A 23,144-nucleotide genomic window follows, 5' to 3' on the forward strand; every position below is an offset into this window, starting at 1 on the left:
AAAATCATGTTTAAGATAATTAAGGACTCAAAAATACAGTATTTGAGAATAATTAGTTTGCGCTAAAAATATAACTTATAGCTAACTAGCTTCTGTTCTAAGTCATAATCTATATATAATCTAATATTGTAAAACATTAATACTATGTTTTCTGTGCCAGTGTATATTATGTACAAAAAAATATGGCCACACCCACAAACACATATATTTTTCTTCTTTAGCTGGACGTATATATGAAGAAAATAAATGAATATAACCCTCAATAATTTTGCAGAAAAAAAAAAAACTTCCCTATCAAAACTTCCAGAACACTAGACACTCCATAGGCCTTCTTGTTTGTGCATGTTCTGAATGAATGTGACTACCTAAAGTTTTTAAATATTTTATAACAAGTGAAGAAAGATTGTCCTACACTACATGGAAGTGTCTAAGCTTCTGCACCTTTGGTCTTTTAATGTGATTGTCAGGGGTCACTGAGAGATGAAGGCAGGTCAGTCAGCCTGAGCCTCCTTACTTGAAAAGACCTTAAAACGTGGCTGCAATTCACTGGGAGATGTGAAGTGAGGCCTTGTTTACAAATACCCACATCAAACGTGCAATAGGCTTTCCATATATTTTTTAAGATTTTATTTATTTATTTTAGAGAGAGACAGAGAGAGAGAGAGAGAGAGAGAGAGAGAAAGGCAGAGAAAGAATCTTAATCTTAAGCCCACGAGGGTTCGAGCTCACGATCCTAACATCAATGACCTGAGCTGAAATCAAGAGCGGGGCAGTTAACCGGCTGAGCCACCCAGGTGCCCTGACTTTCCATACTTTTAGAGCCACGTGATTTCTAATTACAGAGATAATAGCTGCTTACTTCCCATGTTATGTCAACTTAGTGTTTCCTGAGAAGCAACGGAGATAGTCTCTCTCTATGAGCAATACCCTACTCCTGAATACAACAAAAACGAATGTTTTAACTATAAATGCGCTCTTCATTTGTAGCTGTACCACGCAAGCAATTGCTTTGCATATATTCATATTTTGTAGCTTTATATTTAGAATGTTGTCCTTCGAAGTTTTCTGTGTTTCTTATGTAATTTTTCAATATTTTAAACCTGTTTGTATAAAACAGAAGCATTGCACTCTCAATATTTTAAATTCTTTACTTTTGGACTATGACTTCCCTTCTTTATCTCAGCCCTCTAATAAGACTTGTGGATCTTTTTATGTCTTTTGAAACTCATTTTTATTTGTGATTTAAAAAAAAGTGATAACTACTATTCAACTATCTGTAAAATCAAGGAAATTGCTTAGGTTAAAAAAAAAACAACCGAATGGACGCACCAAATGGTATCAGAATTTAGGGTTTGGGGTTTCATATAATTTAGTTTTGCTAATAAGGTGTCATTCATCGCAGAGTCTGACATATAGTCCTAGCTAAAATCTATTGCCCCTAATTGTTTATAAATCTGAAAGCTGCCTAGGCCTCATGGAGGGCCTGGGGATTATAGAATCCATCAGGGACAGGATGTGCTTTACCACCTTCTGCCTGACATTTGATTTTTCTGGGTTTTTAAACTTCTAATATTTCAGTTAGTTCTGATTTCCTTTAATGTCCCCTACTTCTTTTAGTTTATTTGTCTACACAACGTGAAGAAGCTAACAACACATGCTATAGGGAGCTCTCTGTGAAGTCCTAGAGACGTGAATTCAGGGAGTGGCCATTTGAGACCAGAATTCCAGAGACCACGTAGAGACAAATTGATTGTTTTTCCCACTATCCTCTTCCCAAGTTAATCTTTTTCCACAGAAATGCCCTGTTTTGAGTTGACATCTTGTCTTCAGGTCTACAAATAATCTGTTTGAAGATTAAAAGTTCTAAGCAGATCGATGGCTTTAACTAACCAATCTTCAAAATTCATGACATCATTTAGTATGTGGCACGGATAACTCTTTTTGTTATTAGCTGGCTTATTCAGGCAATGGAGAGAGTTGTTCATTTTAATTTTATGAAAAGGACAATGGTACATTTTACTGAGAAAGTAAACTTTCTAAAAGAAATCAGGCACTTTATAAAGCTAAATAATTTAAGGACTCTGTTTTTATAATCTCTCTGGTTACTTCTCTTTATGGGTTACAATGTAATGAAGAGAAGCTTGTAACAGTTAAGTAAAGCAGCTTCATCTGTTTAAAGCTTTATCCGGTAAATGCTGATTATCTACTGTGCAGTTCTAGTAACCAGAAAATAAAGCAGACAGGATTCTACAGAATTTGCATCCAAGTCCTTGAGACCTACTCCTTGAGACCTCTGCAATAAAATACACGCTATGATAACCCTCTTCCTTTAGGGAAACTGTAGCAACAACATGCAGAGAAGCAGTTTTTAGCTAAATTAGGTACCAGGCCACATGGTGACTCATTATCCTTTTCCCAGGTATAAGGAAGGTCCACGTTGACCCCAAAGCAAATGAGAAATATTAGAACACGAATAAGTCACTTGAACATTTCCTAAAGGCAGATGTTGAGGGCATGGAAATAAAAAGGCAAGCCCTATCCACCAGCTGTTTATAGTCTAAGGGAGGAGACCAAGGGCTCGTATTAATTAGACACAGGTGTGCCCCCTGGGAACACAGAGGGGCACCCTCACCAGAGGAAAAGGAGTGGAGTTTGGGACAAAAAAAATCAAGTCAGGGGTTCTAAAAGAAGCCTACACTGAGTCTGGGGACAGGTAGAGGCAGAGTCAGGTGAGATGGAATGGGAGGATGCCTCAGACAAAGGAGTTAGTACGAGTAGGAGACTGAGAACGGTGCATAAGCTAGAAAATGAGAAAATGAGTTGTTGAACATGACTTAGGTCGGATAAGTAGTAGAAGGGGCTGAACGGGCAAGAAGGGGCTGGATCTGTGAAGCAAAGACTTAGTGACTAGGCTTGCATTTCAGAAAGATGATCTTCCATCATCACGGAAGGTGGCTTCGGACAAGACAGACATTGGAAGTGGGGACACCTAATTCGAGGTCACTACAATAATCCAAATGACAAAGAAATAAAGGTCTGAAGTAGTTGTAACTGTGAGGACCTGAGATTTACTGATGGGGTACAATTGACAGAAAATGACATATTATACTCAGGTACTCAGGGAATGGATAAAGGTTGAAAACTGGCACTGGCATCAAAACTACTTACCTTATTTCTGTAGTATCCCACTCCTAGAAGGATACGTCATTTTATTTCTTAGCCAGGAGTCTGCTTTACTTGATAGCTCATGGGAACTTTAGTACGTATCTTCCTTATAAAGAAGTAAATGTCTATCATTTTAACGTCCCCTGGATTAAGAGTTTTACTATATATGGTCAACTTTATCTACCTTTATCTCAATTACTTATCTGTTGGCCATCACACAATAGCAGCTCTGTGTAAGCAGGGGAGAGCCAAGAAAAAATATATACTCTCACATTAAAGATTTAAATGTTTGGCCGATGCAAAGAAATCTAAATACACAGGTCAAATTTTGTTATACTCCATCAACTCAACGAGGGTTTAAAGAAATAGCCATTGTACAATCTCCAGGTTAAAAAAAAAGAAGAAGCCACAGTGGGGGACTCTAGGAACATGAACAGAAACCATAAACACTCAAACAGAGCAAAAGAATACAAACAGCTCCTAAAAATATTAATGTAAATGGACTCTGATCTGTATGATGAGAATCAATCAATCTCATTCCCATTAAAGAACTTTTTTCAGTGGGGACGTGATTACTAAGTAGCACTTATAATCTGTAGTGTAAACTGTACAGATGGAAATCTTGAGGTGGCTCATAGTCAATGCATGTATTATTTTTGAATTACCTGGATTTTAATACCCTATGCTAGGAGTCATGCTTCCTACTTAAGCGTCGTACTTTCTGTTTCTCACTGGCTTAAATGAAGGCATTAAAATCAAGTCTTAAATAGGTCGAGGCGACCATAACCCTAGAGTGCTTCTTACCACAGCATGATTCTTCACGTAGCAGGGCTTGCACACCGGCTTGTCATTGACCATCACGTATATTTCCCCAGCTAGGATGTTGTCGCAGTCAAAGCAGCAGAAGTGTTTCAAATGCCAATTTTGGTTTTCTGCCTGGGTGTACTCATTGCTGAATATTAACTGGGAAGAGGGCAAAAATAAGATGAATCACGTATCTTCCTTTTTTTTTGCTACAAATGACAAAGCTAGGTTCTTTAGGCCAATAGGGGATTTAGATCCACAAGTACTACAACCTACTTTTCTGGGCTCAAAGTCTGAAAATAACCTAGTGCTTAAACTCAGGTTATATTTAGTTTACCAAATCAATCTTTTATGTTTCTGGACAGTCTTTCATTAGTCAATATAACTAACGTGGACACTCCAAATGACTAAAGTTTTTTTCCACTCAACTCCTCTGTGTGTAAATAAAGAGACTGATGCTTGGTTAATTCATGTTGCTTTTCCACTAAGCATGGCCTGGCGAGGATGGTAAGGGGACTGACTCTACGGGAGCACAAGGAGCCTGCCTGCGGTGGCCGCAGAGGACATACATACCTCATCGCAGCCAGCACATCGTGGTTTCTCACTGTCACAGTAATGTCTGCCACAGTATAGCTTTCCATTCTTCCAGAAATAAATCATGTCGACCAGGAGTTCGTGGCAGGTGCTGCAGACGAAACAAGCTGGGTGCCACAGCTTATCATAGCCGGCCCTTTCAGCGTAGATGGCTGGGTCACCCTCCTTCATACTCTGTTTGCAGCAGTAGCAAGACTGAAAGGGAAGCCATCCAAAACAATATGTCATCGTAAGACTGGCATTTCTCATCATCAGTGTAGTTGGAATTCAGAGAAACAACGTGCAAGAGAAAGAACTCCTACTAAAATTAGTAATTTGTCCACAGAGACAATAAGGTGTCAGTTATTTCTGGGAAGTGGAATTTCTTAGCTTTCTCCAGGCTTTTCAAACCTAATTCTTGTGCCCTGGTGGTAACACTGAGCACTATTTCCTGAATTTAAGTTACCTATGGAAAAAGGGCAACACTAATTTTCCCCACAATTTTTAAGTGGTTCTTTCAAAATGATTATATTAGAGCTTATTAGTACCTTTTCTCTTTTTTTAATAGGACCAAGCCTTATTGGTTAATGTGTTAATCATATCTATGAGACACTAAGTTTCATCTGTATCACAATTCTCTTTTACTTTCAAGGCATAAGAAAAAGACTTTAATTCCCTAAGACAGATTTTTTTAAAAAATAAGATCGACTATATAGCTGACCCTTGAACACCACAGGGGTTAGGGGTGCTAACCTCACAAGCAATCAAAAATCTACATTTAATTTCTGACTTTCTCAAGACTTAACTACTAATAGTCTACTATTGACCTGAATTGTCAATTAACACATATTTTGTATGTTATTTCTTTTATACACTGAATTCTTACAATAGAGCAAGCTAGAGAAAAATTATTATTAAGAGAATCATATGGAAGGGAAAATACATTTATAGTACTAGACTATTAATAAAAAAATCTGCATAAGTAGATCTGCACAGTTCAAACCCATGCTTTTCAGGATCAACTGTATATCCACATAAATTTAAATTATGAATTTTAGGCATGTTCTCACAAGCAAAACTGAACTAACCTAAGCATGTATTATTATTGTTTATGGGAAGAGATAAGCAATTAACACCAAAATTATGTTTAGAAACAGATTCTAGATTAGTTATATTGTTTTCTAGATTAGTTACCAATGCTGACTATCATGTATACATAAAACTGACAATTGTCCTTGGCAACACATAGTCAGAAAATTTGGCTTTAGACAGAGGTTTCAAACATGATGACTCATTGAAAGAAAACTAAACTGAATTTTAACTTATTTCCTTCACCCACTCCTTTTGGAAATGGAGGAATGGCCCTCCTCAAAAATGTTCAAAGAAAGGGAGAGAACCTGTAAAATACACCAATTGTACCAACACCATGACCTCTGCACTTACATACTGAGTTCTTTTGTGTTCAGCCGACTTGTCCTCCATGGCCCCCACGGCTGCTGCGGTGCTTCTGTCCCCACCAGGGATGTACATTCGGTTGGTGCTTTGAGCATCCATCTCACGGGGAAGTTTGACATCACCTACTCCCAGAGCTTCGCTCTTATATTTCTTCACAAACTGTTCCATCTCTTTCACCTCTTTGGGAGACAACTCATGGCACTTTGAAGGGTCCTGGTCATGTGCGGGGAGCTGCTTTGCCAGCTGTTTCTTTCGGTACTGGGCCCCCTCTGAGCCTGCCACTGGCTGCTTCTCCTTGGGCAGCATCTGCATGTACTGCCTGGCCTGAACCACAAGGAGACCACTGTTAACCAGGAGATGCCTTGGCCATCAGACAAGCAGTATTTTATAACACTCATCAGAAGCAAATTACTTAAGAAAGAAGTGGGTCTTATCCATTTGTAAGTCTTTGTAAAATATATATCTTGAGATGTTAACACAATCAAAAAAGATATAGGAAAGATACATTTTTCTCCATGAAATTTTAACAAGTTTATAAAAAGTTTATGAAAAGATTTTGGTTACTAATGTATACTTGTGCTAAATATACAAATGTATAATTGCAAGAGAACACAAATTTTTAGAAGGCATGTTTAAATGTTTAGAATTGCCTATGGATCAGCAGCATTTTTATCATTATATAAAAAAGATATCGTAAGATTCACTTGAATGATTTAACTAATCTTAAAAGACTTCCAAATGCCCTATTTAGTTGTTATAAAAGTAAAAGGAGTTTGACACAATTTTTTTTTTGCCTTACATAGTAAAATGCACTGTTGAATATTTTTTTACTTCTAAAAAAGAGTGACAGAAATTCTACTTTTTCAGATATTCTTTGCTATCTTCAGAGAAATCTTCTCAAGAGTAAGAAAGAAACTTAAAAAATTTGTATGTATCTAGTAACTGTTAGGTTAAAAGATGTTTTTCATCTAATTAAGAATGTCAGACTATTCCCTCAAAAATTCCCTACTACATCTAGGGGATTATATAATTATATATAGGAAATTATATCTAATTTACTACTATATCTAAGTAGTCAGGAAATTATATATGAGGTATCTAATTTTACTTTCAAAAACCAATAGGAGTTGGAAGTCAAAGTTATGGCAACTCCACAAAAATAATAGACTTGATTGACGTTGACTAGGTCACTAAAGGATTGCCCTAAGTAAGTAGGCCCCAAACTTTAAGAGATTGCCCTTCCCCCTTATTATTTACCAATGCCTGATTCTGGACAGGCGGAGCCCATTCATAGGTAACAGTATTGATGGAGACATTCTTCTTGGCAGCAACTGGATTGGTCAGTATCATGACATTGCGTTTATACATGGGAATTCCATCTGATTTTAGCTTTGCAATCAGGGTGGTATATTTGGTGTCTTCAAAAAGTTTTCCCACTTTTCGATCCTCTTCATTGCTCAAGAGGACATCATGCTCTTCTTGGCCACACTTGCAGTTACGACATATTTTTCTATAATTTTGGAAATAAGTAGGCAATAATTAATTATACTTAATCAATAAGTAAGTATACTCATACATTTATAGTTTATAAAATACTTTTACACACATTCCATATAATGGTATGGAAAGGCTATTGGTCATGGGGATTCCAAGTAGCTATCCATAAATTTAAGCAAGGAAACATAAAAATGTACCTTCATGTTAGAAGACTTAAGAACGTTACGTCTTGATTAAAAAGTATGTGCTCAAGGAGCCATATCTGAGCAAAATCTCATCTGGTGTTTCTCATTTTCTTAAATTGAGAAGTAAATAAAATCACCAAAACACTATCACAGCAAGAGGTTTCATATTTTATTGCTTGGTGACATTTTATAGCCATTACCCATTTTTGGGTTTTTGTTTTTTTAAGTGAGAGGGGAAGTTGATATGACTTTTCTGATAAAGGACTATAATCCTAGATGTAGCTTTAGCGTTCCTCATTTTCCTTTCGGTACCCTTGCTAATTTCCTTTCCTTTCCTGTTTCCTTTCTTTTTTCCCCTCTTCCTTTTATTTCTTCAAACACTTAGTGACCACCTACTATGTGCTTTCATATGTGTAAAAACCAGATAGATGAAAGTCTCTGGACTTTCAGAGAAATGAAATGAAAGATACCACTAAATGAAAGACACTGTCCCCTTTCCCCAATCTGGTCTAGCAGGTAATCATTCCTTCATGCAACATATACGAGTGTCCATGTGCTAAGCAATGTACTTAGCTTATATAGTTATAGTACTTAGCCTTACAGCAATGTACTTAGATTGCTACACCCTATAATTGCATTTGTGATAGGAAAGAAAGGTTCAGGATACTTTGAGAGAGTAATTTTGACTTGGAAATGGTGAGGAAAGGACTCCATAAAAATATCACTCAATAAGAAAGTTAACATTTAGGTTGAGATGTGAAGGATGATGAAACAAGTATGAAATGTGTGTGTGTGTGTGTGTGTGTGTGTGTGTGTGTGTGTGTGTGTTTGTGTATATTTGAGATGGGGTAAAGAAATAGAGAAGAGAAAAGCCTCCAAACATTAGGCAGAAAGAGTATTTGTGGTGGTCTTGAATTAGGAAAGAGCTTGTATCCCATGATCATAGAAGGCTGGTAGGAATGCAGTGAGGTAAATAAATAGGGAATGACAAGGTTGGAGAGGTAGGCAGGCATGAGATCATGCAGGGACTTGGACACATTATTAAAGGACTGAGCTTTCACTAGAAGAATAAGCCAGAGGCACCGAAGGCCTTTGGGTAATGGAATAACACATTTAGATCTATCATTCTCAAAAACTGTATTCTATAATGTGAGGCTGGATCAGGGGTAGACATAAGTGGAAGGAGGGACCAGTTAACATGTCAATAGTGTATCCAGTTTGCAAAGCAACTGAAATCCTGCTATTATTTCACAAGTGGAATTTAAATCTTGTCTAGTTATTGTTGTGGTCTAGGTTAACAAGTGTTACAGCTTGGACTAGGGTATTTAACAGTGGAGATGAAAAGAAAAGAACAGATTTAAGATCTCCTTCAAAGTAAAACTGACTAAACTTTGTGGTTGATTTGGATGTAGTGATGGTAAAGGGAAGGGTAAATCTGTCAAAAAATGAACCTAGCTTTCCAGGATGCGTAAGCTGGTAGAAGGAGTATGACTTATTGAGAGTAATTGTAAAAGAATGACAAATCTGAGGTAACTGGGGGGTGGGGGTGGGGAGGGGAGGGTGTTGATGAAAGTTCTCCAAAATTCAACTACTGAAAAGTTTGAAATGCCCATAAAACAGGATACATATATCAAGTAGATTGTAGGATATGTAGATCTCACGTTAAAAACTGTAGTCTGGTAGAAAATACAAATCTGGGAGTTGGGAAATGACACATTTGCATAAAATTGAACAGATCACTTTCACATCCTGGGCGAGAATACAGAGAAAAGGTGAGGACTCAGGGAAGGGGTCTGGCAGAGAAGCAGAAGCTGGAAAAGGGACAGAGGAAAACAGACAAGTAGAGAGACTTTGTGGTGCTCAAAACAGAAGCTGGAAGTAAATAAAGGGCAACGAGAGTATGTAAATCAGAGGGAGGAGTCTGAGAGTTTACAAACACACTCTAACATCCTTACATTATTCAGGAAGATACTGAAGATATAGATTAACATTATTGTTTTGAACCATGCATGTTAAACTAGCTAGACAACTAAAGAAGGAAATATTGCATATAATTTCTAAACTTGTAGAGAGAAAATGGAATGATGATATAAAATGCAAATAATTAAACAGAAGGCAATAAGAGAGGAGAAAAAATAAACTTAGAAGATTGAGACACGTAGAAAGCACAAATTAAGATGGTTAATATAATCCAAATATACCAATAGTCACAACAAATGGACTCCATGCTCCAGTTAAAAGACAAAGGATTTCAGGCTGAATAACAACAAAATCAAACCATATGCTACTTGGAAGAGACACTTGAAATTTAAGGACACAGGATGAAAGTGTAAGGATGCAAAAACGATATTTCAGGTATTCCAACCTTGATACCTATATTAATGTCATACACTTTGGACTTTAATGATTTTTCCTTTAATGAGTATTAAAGAGAATCACTACACAGCGACAGAAGTTTAAAATCATCTCTATGATGTAACAAATATAAAATTAATATTGCCTAATGACCTAACCTTAAAATATATAAGCAAAAATAACAGAAATTTAAGAAATAGACAAACTCATTATGGTAACACTAAAAAATTAGAAATAAAGATTTGGATAACACAATAATAATCCTGATCAAGCAGACACATAAAAAAATATCCTATCCAGTGACCGGACAACACTTCTTTTTGTGAACATTTGAAACACTTCAGAAAAATGAACATATACCGATAGACCAGCTCTCAAGAAATGCCCAAGGAATCACCATCAACCACATTAACCTGAATATAATGTTAGAAATCAACAGCAAAAAAGTAACTAGAAAGTACTTTTGAAAGACTCCTAAGAAATTCAATATTAAAACAATCACAATAGAAATTAAAAACAAATGATATTTTAAGGAAAAAAGAAAGGAAAACTATGACTTATTGAAATGCAGAACACAACTAAAGGAGAAAAGGTAGAGCTAACGTGCTCAAGTTAGAAAGATGAGAGAATAAAACTAAGAAGGTCAACTCAGAAAGTTAGGAAACATGCAGAATAAGCCTAAAGAACATGGAAGGAAGATGAAGATAACAGCAGAAACCAATAAAACAACTGTCTGCTTCTCATAAGATGCAAGGGGGGAAAAGCATTCAATACATTTTAACATCTCTAGTGACTACATTTTGCATAGTAGTTTTAGCTCCAGAAGGAAACTAGATAGAATTTTAAAAAGGGTTTCTGGGGAAAAAAGCTCATACTCAACATACATCATACTTAGTGCATTCGCTTTAGGATCTGAAGCAAGAGAGCAACCTTGCCATCACTTCACTCATACAGTCTTATGGGTACTAATCAGAGCTGTAAGAAAAATGAAAGAAATTGAAATTTTAAGGATTCACCAGAAAGGAAGAAACAAAACCATTGTTAGTCACAGATGCTATGGATCATATAAAAATGTATTAATATCGGTAAGAGTTTACGAAGTTTTCTGGATTTAAAATTAATAAAATTAGATTTCTCTGCATCACTAAATTAGGAAAAAAGCAACCAAAAATTCTTAAGTGAATCTCTTCGCCAAATAACAAATTATTAAATAATTATAGATTGTTGTGTCTTGTTTTCTTAGGTGAGGTATGCAAACTAAAAATATTAGATTCAACTCGTGCAGTCCCAGAGAGAGAGATAGAGTCAGAGATAAGCGGGGTGGGGAGGCAAACTAATTTCCTTGTGCACACACTGCTCACAAATCTTTATTTGGTAAGAATTTGCTGAAGCGTTTGCATATTCTAGTTCAGCTATAAAAGACTCTTACATCTGGTTATCTCATACTCCCACCCAGTGGAAAGGAGCACATTAATCTACCACATTACGTTCTTCATTCTTGTTCTTCAGTTAACAAAAACAATATAATTATTCATAAAACAATCACAATGCTTTTGGGTTAAGTGAAAATCATACCGTTCTGAGGGGAATCTGGTTCCTTAGGGATGGGAATTTAGTTCTTAATATAGATAAACAGAGCCTTAGATGGCTGTGACCTATGGCATTGATCCTAATAATTAGTGAAGTGACTGACTATAAAGACAGAAGTAATAACGTTACAGGGATCTGTGATGAAGGATATGGACTTCCTTTGGAAATGTTTCTTATCCAGTTCTACAGCAGAACAACATGTACACCATAAAATAAAGGGAGTCAGATTTTAGAATCTGAAAGACCAAAAAGTATGTGAAATAAAGTCTGCTCATTTCTAAAGCATGAACTATGATGAGCTGTAGTTACAGATTAAAATATGACCCTTTAGGGATCCCTGGGTGGCACAGCAGTTTGGCTCCTGCCTTTGGCCCAGGGCCCGATCCTGGAGACCCGGGATCGAATGCCACGTCGGGCTCCAGGCATGGAGCCTGCTTCTCCCTCTGCCTATGTCTCTGCCTCTCTCTCTCTCTCTCTCTCTCTCTGTGTGACTATCATAAATAGATAAAAATTTTAAAAAATAAAATAAAATATGACCCTTTAAAATATGCCTTATATTCTATATATGTAGAATAGTTACTCATTTACTACAAAAGTATTATATATAAGAAGGTCTACTGGGCAGCCTGGGTGGCTCAGCGGTTTAGCGCCGCCTTCAGCCCAGGGCCTGATCCTAGAGACCGGGGATTGAGTCCCACATTGGGCCCCCTGCATGGAGCCTGCTTCTCCCTCTGCCTGTGTCTCTGCATCTCTCTCTCTCTCTCTGTCTCTCATGAATAAATAAATAAAATCTTAAAAAAAAAAAAGTTAAAAAAAATAAGGTCTACTAACCAATGGTAGAAGAGCCATCTCTATATTTTTTCTTTCTTATTATTTGTCTTGGCTATTCTTGGAAGATTTACATTCTGAGAATATCCATTCTCCCCACCCACCCCTTCACCCACCCAACATACCCTTTTTAAGCAAGCAAAATTAGGCTAAAGCAATATAGCAATAGTAGCGGTGATGAGGGAAAAAGAAGTTTTCAGTTTTCTAAGTGGGAAAACCTATGACTGATTCATGATAGCTTTGAAAACCATAACTACATTAAATATGTATCATATGTATCCTCGCCGCAATGTGGGGGCACGCAGGAAGAACACTTGGCAGGAACGTGACTCGAGGGGTGGGATGGTTCTTTCAGTTTGAGTTGTCATCACGAAGCAGCTGGAGTGACCACATCCCTTCCAGACCCATTACCCCAGAGCTCCATTTCTAAAATAAAAAGGGATAGCTACAAACCACAATTTCTGAAAGAAACCTATAAAATCTGGGCCAGGTGCCAAGAGCTACCCATTATAGAAATCTATACTATTTACTACTTAAACCTATGCTATTTACTAGTTCAAAAAATTGTTTTAAATTGGAGGAGGGTTAGGCTACAGTGTTTTACATTTCAATCACCCATATTTAAATTGGAAAATTTTATCTTTAGAAATATCTTTTAAGAACTTTTATTTTTTTAAATATTTATTTCTTTGAAAGAGAGAGAGAGCACACAAGCAGGGAGGGGGACAGAGGGAGAGAGAATCTCCAGCAGAATGCACTGAGCACTGAGCGCAGTGTGGGGCTCGAGCTCACAACCCCAAGAAATCAGGAGTCTGACACTTACCTGACTAGGCCACCCAGGAACCCTTTTAAAAGAACTTTTAAAGTCATTAGGAAAATATTCAATAAGTTTATCAAAAGGAAAATTTTGTTGAGGAGTTGGGAGAGAAAAGGGTATTGTTATCCTGGTATCCAAGAAAAGGCACGAGAAGGAGTAGGACATTCATCACATAGTTCATTTCAGCCTAAAATAACTCAGATTCCATCCTTTTTAAGAAAATCAAGAACTTTAAAATAGATTTTTATGCCAACCTAAAACAAAACAAAAATAATGGCACAGGTGAGCACAGTACCCACATGCTGGGGCTATACTATTGACGACATATGCAAATTGCTTGTTTACTACGTTCATATGAGCTATACCAATTTGATAGCAGTTTATGAGGGAGTTATAAGTCAGTTGCCATAACTCTAAATCTTCAAACCTGTTCTCCCTATCGAGCACTTCTCAAATTTACGTGCTGGGGGGCACCTGGCTGGCTTGGTAAGTTGAACGTCTGCCTTCACCTCAGGTCATGATTCCCAACGTCCTGGGATCTAGTCCTGGGATCTAACCCTGCATCGGGCTCCCTGCTCAGTGGGAAGCCTGCTTCTCCTTCTCCTTCTCCCTCTCCCTCTGCTAACTCCCCCTGCTTGTGCTCTCTTGCTCTGTCAAGTAAATAAAGAAAATCTTAAAAAAAAAAAAAAAAAAAAAAGGAACATTGGGAAAGAAAGAAAAGTGAATTCAGAATTAATTTATTTAAAAGGGTCTTTTTAAAATCACTTTTTAAAAAATATGCAATGTCATCTGATAGATTGGGAAGCTCTAAAGTGTGTGTCGGGGGTGGGGGGGAGTAGGGTTATTATACTAAAAAGTTCTTTGTACAAAAAAGTTTAGGGTGTTAACACATACACACATAAAGGTTAATGTGCATGACAAATCTGAACTGTATACTCACATTTTTACATTACAACTTTGGATTTTTTTTTTTAAGATTTTATTTATTTATTTATTCATGAGAGAGAGAGACAGAGACAGGCAGAGGGAGAAGCAGGCTCCATGTAGGCAGCCTGATGTGGGACTCGATCCCAGATCCCGGATCACGCCCTGGGCCAAAGGCAGACGCTCAACTGCTGAGCCACCCAGGCGTCCCTCAACTTTGGATTTCTTGAGTTAAAACCAGGAGAGGGTGTGGCAAAATTTATCAAAAGCATTGCTTCAGAAAAATACACAGATTGCAGTTTCAAGCTGAAAGCAGTCAAGAAACTTTCATCTCCCCCCCTCAAAGAGAAATTATTTTTGTATCACTATTTGCGAAAAATGTTATTTTTACAAGGCAAGTAGTAGCAACTAGAGTGCTCTGACATGCTGCCAGCATTCACAGTGATTTAAAGGTATGGTCATGGCATTGCTACAAACCATATTTTAAAAGGGCTGGAAGCTGCCCTTTTATAACAGGGATATACTTATATGGACTTAAGCATGGGCCTCTGTTACAGGATTCCACACAAGGATTAATCCATTTATGGTGGGAAATTTTTAGTTTTCGCCAGCCCTAAGCCAATCAGAAATTCTCTGAACCGATGTAGGCTATATTCAAGTAACGCTTGTCTTACAAAGGCTACTGTTTTAGGAGGAGGATTTATTGAAGATAAAATACTAATCCTATTACTTATATGATTGATAATCTATGATTCCAGTGATATTACCATACTTTCAATATGAAATGATTGACTATAAACTCCAAATCTTGGGTTTGTGTCTTAACATCTCATAAATATTTGTGAGCTCTATATATTACTTGGAAGTGCGTCCAGATAGAACCTCTTATTTATTAAGTATCAGGCATCTTCAAACCTTTTATTTTTCTCTAGTCTTGTAATTATTGATGCAGTGAAGAGAGAGTGTGCTCACATTTAAATCATCATTGTCCACAAAGACGCAGATGTCACAAAAAAGCACCGCCCTGTAGAGAAGACAACTTGGTGCAGTCCAAAGCTCACTGATCATGACCGTGCGAACATGGGCCCTCGTTTCTGTCTTGCGTTGTAGAAGGTGGGTGATGAGGAAGGTTTTGGCAAGCTTTGGGTCCAAGTTCCAGCTCTGCCAGCTATAAGCCATGCCCTTGGTAAGTCATTTAACCTCCCTAAATCTTTGATTTCTCATCTATAAAATGGGAATACTATTACTTACCTCAAAAGAGTATTATGAAGATTAGTTACAATCAGGTACACAAGGTGCTGTGGTAAGCAGAATTCTAAGATGGCCCCTCTAACCTGGTCCCTCCAGGGTTACCCACATGATTTTCTTACTGTCTGTGACAAAAGATTATCCAGGTGTGTCAAATCTAATCACGTGAGCCCTTGAAAAACATAAATTTTTTCTGGCTGGGAGAAGGGGAAGTTGGAGAGATTTAAGGCATAGAAGGGATTCTAAGCACTGTTGTTGACTTTGAAGACAGAGGTGGCCATGTGCCAAGGAATGTGGGTGGCTTCTAGAAGCCAGAACAGCCCCTGACTGACAGCCAGCAAAGAAACAGAGACAACCTACAACCCACAAGGAAATGAAGGAAATGAATTCTACTAACATCACAAATGAGTCGAGAAGCAAATTTTAACCCCGTTTTCCAGATTAGAGCCCAACCTGGCCAAAACCAGAGTTCAGCCTTTTGAAATCTTAAGCAGAGAATCCAGCTGAGCCGGCCTTGAGTTCTGGCTTAAAGTGTAAACGGAATCAATTAATAAGTGTAGTTTTAATCACCCAAATTTATAGTAACTTCATTATTTAGCGATAGAAAATCATTACAAGTGCTTATTCGTGTACAACACATAGGAAATTTCATAAGTTATATTTCTTATTGATATCTAAAAAGCTCAAACAAGCTATTTTAACTTCCTTGGGTTTTAGGTCTTTGATCCATAAAATGAGGTCTGACTAGCTAAGTTCCAAGTTCCACTCTAAACTTCCATGAGCCTAAGAATTCATTTTCAGTTTCTGATAACTGTTGTGACACACCTTGAACAGGCAGTCGTGCCTGCTGGATCTCTTCCATTCACTCTCAGATCTATTCTGTACCCATCTGCATGGTACCCTGGATGGACCATGGTCTAGGAGGCTGACCCCTAAGGACTGCAGCAGTGGGCTACCTTGCCCCTAGCAATGGAAGATGCCAGCAGGAAATCTCAGTGATGAACAACAGCGAGGTCTGAGGATTTATTTCCTGGTTTCCTACAAGTGTACAAGGTGCTAAGGCCAAAAATGACCCCTTCCTTTACTTGGGGAAGCAGGGAAGAAGGTGCCAAGGACTGAATTGTGTCTCTCCCCCTCAAATCTGCATGTTGAAGTCCTAACCCCTGGCGTGACTATATTTGTAGATAGAGTTTTTAGGAGGTAAAGTTAAATGAGGATATAAGAGTAGGGACCTAATCTTATAGGAATGGTGGCCTTCTAAGAAGAGGAAGAGAGATCTTTCTCTCTCTCTCCATATGCATGCACAGAGAAAAGGATATGTGAGGACACCGAGAGAAGGTGGCTGTCTGCAAACCAGGAAGTGGTTTCTCACCAGAACCCAACCATGCTCTGATACTGAACGTCTTGGGCGTCTAGCCTCCAGAACTAGAAGACAATACATTTCTATTGTCTCAGCCACCATCTATGGTATTTTGCAATGGAAGCCCGAGCTGACTAATACAGGGCGCAAGGAAGAAGAGTTCTCAGGGAGTGATGCTTGAACTCAAGATCTGAAAAATACGAAGGACTTTTTGTTTCATGATAGTAAGATGGAGGGTCTTTCCAGCTAAAGGAAACATACCAAAAAACCACAGGCATTTCAGGAACCAGCACGTACCTCAGCAGTTGAAGCACAGCGTGCTTAGAAGGGAAGTAGGAGAGGAGACTAGACAAGCAAGCAGGAATAGATGTTGAGGTTTTAAGCCAAAGACTTTGCCCAAAGGATCCAGCCCAGTGGGAAAGCAACGAAAGTTCTTAAGCTACTGGGAAGTACACGATAGCATCCATTTTCAAGACCATCCTATAGCTGCCTGGAAGTCAGACTGCAAAAGAGCAGAGAATAAGTTAGCTCTGATTTTCACCATGTACCCCATGAAGCCCTAAGAGTCCTAGAAATCAAGGGTTACCGTGAAGATGGAAGAGCAAGCTAAGTGGACAGGATCCTGGGACTCTATGCCCCCTGCAATCACAGCAGTTCTATGGCCCTAGACCCGACCTGGAATCTTCATTATGTTCAGGACAACCAGCCTAGCATTGAAAGTGGCTCATCTGGAGGTCAAAGGCACCTGCCCTCCAGCCTTCCAACTGTGGTGAAAAGTCAGGGAATTATCAAGAATTCTGAGAGAGAAATGTGTCCGGATTCATGCCAGGAAGAAGACGGAACTACTAAGCAACACCATCTGGACGAACTGTATAAACCCAAGCTAGGCTGGAGGCTGTGGCAAAACCCTAGTCTTTTATGGCTCTTTACAGGTTCTCAGAGCATATCAAGATAAGCAAATGGAAAAATTAAAATAAAGAAATGATTTTCATGCCACAGAAATCCACTCTTCTCTGACATTTTTATCTGAAAGTCCTAGATTATAGTGATCCACAATAGAAAAATAACATATCAGAAACAAGAATCACTGTAAACTAACTTCTGCTTTGGAGGGAAGATGCTATCGCTTAAGAATGAGCTTTTAAAGATCTCATTAGCAGCTTCTGGCAACTGTAGTCAACCTAAAGGGATTATTTTGATTGTACAATACGAGCCATGCCCAGCAGAGGGCAGCCCAACTCTCCACACAGCCCACGGAGAGCGCGGCTCAGGGGTGTGCTGATTAGGGCTGAAATACTCTAATCCAGAAATCTCTTTTGCGTCTAGTGACTTTACCTTTGAAAAACACGACAGACATGCTGTCTAAGGGCCCTGTCCCTTGGAAAAGTGGCAGAGGGAAGAGCCATGGAAGTCCTGTAATCCAAAAACTCCCTGGACCACTTTCGCTCCCTACAAATAAAGAACTGTATGTACCATCATTTCTCAGTGAGGTTTGGGCTGGGGTTTCTGTTGCCTTCACTATTTAAAATAACTGTGTTTCCTAAAACTTGCTAAATTAAACGACTTTCAAAAGAGCCTAATATCTCAAATTGTATTTGTTTATATTCTCCTTTAACTTACATTGTACACAGTCCCAAGAGCTGATGACATTTTTTTATTCTAGAGAGTTTTCTATGGAAATATGCAGTACGGAAGTGGTCCTCGAGTGAGATTTATTCTAAAAAGGCAAGTGCCATCCTAATAATAATCTACAGTTAACTTTTTTTTCCTTCCAACAGTAATGTGCTGATTCTTACTTTGAACAGACTTATAAACTATCATTATAGTCCTTGACAGCCACTAATGAACAACATTTGTATTCTTCTTAAGAACAAGTTTAAAATACCGATTTTTAGGTTTATGTGACATACTATCACTTTAAAAGATGTAAATTGTAGGGACTCCTGGGTGGTTCAGTGATTAAGTATCTGCCTTGGGCTCAGGGCATGGTCTTGTAGTCCCAGGATCGAGTCCTACATCAGGCTTCCCTCGAGGAGCCTGCTTCTCCCTCTACCTATGTCTCTGCTTCTCTCTCTCTGTATCTCTCATGAATAAATAAGATCTTTAAAAAAATTTTAAAAAAATAAATAAAATATGTAAATTGTAAAAAATAAAAATAAAAAAATGAAATATGTAAATAAGATCTATACAAATTCACACTTTTGTTTATTTTCCAAACTCACATTTTTGATCCACTAACATTTGTCTGCCATATACGTGTACTTGATTCTAGCCAAGACAATGGCAATCAATTATTATTTTTTTAAATTTAAGTGTTTCAAAGTTTTTCGGTAGTAAATTTAGAGCTGAAAATTTCGAAGAGCCCTTGTATTCAAGTCTACATCCTGACAACTGGTAAATGAATGCTTAATTAACCATATTTATTGTTTATTGCAAATACACAGATAAGAGGTGCAAAGTTACCAATTTCTAAGAAAATAATAATAACTATAATCAGGAGTCATAGAAGATCACCCTAAACTTATTTGCCACTCAGAAAAGAGACATAGGGATCCCTGGGTGGCGCAGCGGTTTGGCGCCTGCCTTTGGCCCAGGGCGCGATCCTAGAGATCCGGGATCGAATCCCACATCGGGCTCCCTGCATGGAGCCTGCTTCTCCCTCTGCCTATGTCTCTGCCTCTCTCTCTGTGTGTGTGACTATCATAAATAAATAAAAATTAAAAAAAAAAAGAAAAGAAAAGAGACATATTCAGTATTCTAGACTTGTAGGAAATCTGAGGGGCCTTGAATGAACCATTCAAAATATAGCTACTATGGTCCAATTAGCTCAGTCACAACTTAATGATGGGGAACAGAATAGATTTATTTTTCATTCGTTTCTTAGAAAAGAGTATGACAGGTGTACAACTTAGCCACCAAGCTAAAGAATCTGCAGGAGACCCCCACTGTCTGAGAAGGCAGTGTCCTGGTTGTAGTTTTTAAAACATTACCTCCAAAAGTGTAGTTCGAATCCTTCACATTTTTCTTTGCATTTTAAACAGGGGGCTCCAAATCCTTGCTCATGACCTAAGCCCATCTGTTAAGGAGAAAACAATGTGTGTTATAACAGTTATAAGAGATCTTAAAAATTCGATAAGTTACCCTTCTAATTCCACTTACCGCTCCTGTTGATATAACTTTCAAACAACTCTTTTATGAGTCTCACAATGTTTGGTTAATGATGACACTCAGCTATGGATAGGAGGACTGGAAGTACCTACACAACATACCTTTAATTCTTTTTTCATGAAAAGCACCAGAATACAACTGTGTAGAAGACTACAAATGCTGTAAAAGTTGCAAAAAGTCATGACTATATCTTTTTGGCAACTATACACTGTGTATACGAGAGGAACAGGGAGCAGTCAGAGAGCCAGGGCTTGGAAAGCAAGTCTGCCCCCAAATGACATATTTTACAGCAAACAAGGAATACTGAAAAGATTTTAGGACTTATGATAAAAATATTATTGCATTTTATTATGTATTGCTCATTTATTTTATTAACTTATAATCCATTTCATTATTTACAATACCATATTTATCATATTCAAAATATTATTTACTGTAAGTATAATAAGAGCAACAACGAATATATATTGAATGCCGGGAACAGAAGTAAGCACTTCGGGGCAGCCCGGGGGGCTCAGCGGTTTAGCACCGCCTTTGACCCAGGGCGTGGTCCTGGAGACCCGGGATCGAGTCCCACATCGGGCTCCCTGCATGGAGCCTGCTTCTCCCTCTGCCTGTGTCTCTGCCTCTCTCTCTCTCTGTGTCTCTCATGAATAAATAAATAAAAATAAAAATAAAATAAGTAAGCACTTCACTGAAATCTTATAAAATCTCATAAAATGCTTATAAAGTAGGCAATATCCTTCTCTGTTTTAGAGATGACAACTGAAACTCAGAGAGGTTACAGAACTTGCTGGAGCTCAAAGTATAAATAAACGGTAGAGAAGTGATCAGGGTCCTGGTCTTTCTGACCCTAAAGCCTGTGCTTTTATGCCCGCGGTGGGAATAGAGGGGATGCACTATTGCCCTTAGTGTAGCAAACTATTTTTTAACCCATATTAAACAGTAATCCTTGGGAACTTGCTGAGACATGACTTAATAAACAGAAAAGGAGGGGCTGCAGATGAGGGAAGGCACAAGAAGGCAACGTAAGCTCTTGTTTCCCAACTACTGATAAGAGCGTAAAGAAGGTCAGCCCCCTTGGTATCAGCACGTGGGCAAATCACCAGCGACGCGGCTACTCTATTTTAATTATCACATCGGTGACTGCTGACAAATCGTCACCACCTAGTAGTGTCTGGAGTGAGAGTTCAAGCTGGCCAAACAATCGCTCCTCCCTTCTGTAGCTTTACCGAGTTGTGTTTTTGCCATGCAACCTAAACCACACTGTTACTTGTTCCTTGAAAGATCAGTCTGTGCCAGGAAGTTTAGATAAAGCTCTTCCTTTTTTTTCTGAAGAAAATGACCACATCCTCTTACCACGACTAAGGTCTACCCAGCTGCTCAGGAGAGCCCACATTATTTTTAATAGACCATCTCAAGTATAGTCTCCGAAGGTGATAAAATCTGCCCAGTCTCAACTAAACTTCAGCACTCTTGCCATGTCCCCACTGCCAATTTTAAAAACATTTTGAAATTGTATAACTTTAATACTAGGTGACACTTTTTCTTTTTCTTTTTCTTCCAAGGAATCAAATTGTTCCCTTGTGACTGATGATCACAGCTCACAGTACAGAAATAAAGTGGAGTAAGCAGAAGAGAAACTGGTTATTTGAGTTTTCTGGTTTTTTTTTTTTTTTTTTTTTTAGATTTTCTTTGAGAGAGAGGGAGTACAAGCAGGAGGGAAGAGCAGAGGAAGAGGGAGAAGCAGACTCCCCACTGAGCAGGGAGCCCACGGGCTGGATCCCAGGACCCCGGATCATGACCTGAGCCACCCAGGCGCCCCGGAGTTTTGTGATCTTTGTAAGGAATGTAATTAAAGAATTTTCTCCATTATGATATCCAGACTAACATGAATGAAAAATCTGAAAAAGTTTATTCTAAGTTCTTTCTAGCTTTCCATTGCAGGAGAGTTACCAATCCTGAATCCACCTGGAATATGGATTTCCTTCATCAGGCGTTCCATGCATTCCTAACAAACTCTGATGCCAAATGAAAATTAAGACATTATTAAGGCTTAATCATATCAGCTTAGCTTAAATCAGCTGCTTCTAAACCCTTATATAGAATTCACAGTAAGGAAAACACTTTATCTCATGACACAGATATGCACACACACATTAAAATGGCCACAAATTCTTACCTCCCTTCAAATCTGAATCCCCTAGACGGAGCAACACCGGCCTTAATAAAATACTGCAAGCATATTGGAAAAATATCCTCTCATCCTCTAATTCTGAATGGAACTTGGAAGCTTCGCTAATTTAACTAGAACCCCAGTTCGTCGGCAGAGGCTTTACACTAAGGCCCAGTGCAGTGAGTTCACTGTCCGACACTGACATTAGAGCTGGAAAGGGGCAAACTGTATCTTTCCGACCGGCTTTTTCTCTTCTCAAGAGAGTGATGGCTCATCTACTAGGACGATGAAAACTGGAGATGTTTCACGAACGTGTCTTTTAAAGTGGCTGCTGGTGTAAGAGGAACCTAAAACCAAGCTCCTGGTCCCACAGCTAGTGCACAGCACGCAGCCCTGGGGTCCCCGCGCAGGCCTCCGCGCAGCACGCGGAGCACCTGTAGCACCTGGAGCACCTGGAGCAGGCCCTCCGGCTCCCAAAGGTTTCCAGGCCCCTTTCCGCTTCGAGGGAAAGGACTGCGAGCCTCAGGTGGAGGTGACTGAGAGCGCAGGACGGGGGCTGTGAAGCCGTCAGGGGGGCCTGGAAGGCTCTTTTGAACAGATGGTGCTCGAACTGAGCTGCAAGGATGAGCAGCACCTGACTCAGCAGGCGGGCAGGGGGGGACCCCGGGGCCGGGGCTCAGAAGCAGGTATGCTGAGAGCGGGGACACCCAAGAGCGCTCGAAAGGGGACAGGATCTGACTTGCAACAGGCTGAGCGGGGTTTGTTTTTTTTGTTCTTGGACTCCTTTCTCTTCCTTTTCCCAAAGAAGGAATCATCTTCTGAGGACGAGACCCGTAAGGAAGAAGCACCTGGGAAAAAGCCAGGCAGGCAGTGGAGGGACCGGGTGGGGAAGGGGGAGCACCCCTGAAGCCCGATAGTCCCCCGGGGGGGGTCTCAGGGCGACAAGGAGCCCGACCCTGGAGAATAGGGCTCTGCAGAAATCTCCAGGGCTCCCTCGGG

At 39.0% G+C, this 23,144-nt stretch overlaps 1 protein-coding gene and 1 long non-coding RNA gene across 2 annotated transcripts in view; one reads left to right on the forward strand and one right to left on the reverse strand.

Annotated features, from left to right (window-relative positions):
• Positions 1-21,859, forward strand: part of LOC140608608 (uncharacterized) — a 347,241-nt gene extending 325,382 nt beyond the window's left edge. Inside the window, exon 9 of the long non-coding RNA XR_012010583.1 lies at positions 21,658-21,859. This is a non-coding gene — a long non-coding RNA (uncharacterized lncRNA). The remainder of the gene's footprint in view (positions 1-21,657) is intronic.
• TES (testin LIM domain protein) overlaps positions 1-23,144 on the reverse strand; it is a 48,444-nt gene that overhangs the window by 2,802 nt on the left and 22,498 nt on the right. Inside the window, exons 2-6 of the mRNA XM_072783367.1 lie at positions 19,792-19,877; positions 7,255-7,507; positions 5,986-6,321; positions 4,543-4,758; positions 3,970-4,128 (exon numbers count right to left, since the gene is read on the reverse strand). Of these exons, the coding sequence (XP_072639468.1) occupies positions 3,970-4,128; positions 4,543-4,758; positions 5,986-6,321; positions 7,255-7,507; positions 19,792-19,877 (1,050 nt within the window). The remainder of the gene's footprint in view (positions 1-3,969; positions 4,129-4,542; positions 4,759-5,985; positions 6,322-7,254; positions 7,508-19,791; positions 19,878-23,144) is intronic.

Source organism: Canis lupus, chromosome 18 (assembly GCF_048164855.1).
Source record: "Canis lupus baileyi chromosome 18, mCanLup2.hap1, whole genome shotgun sequence".
NCBI classification, from domain to species: Eukaryota; Metazoa; Chordata; class Mammalia; order Carnivora; family Canidae; genus Canis; species Canis lupus.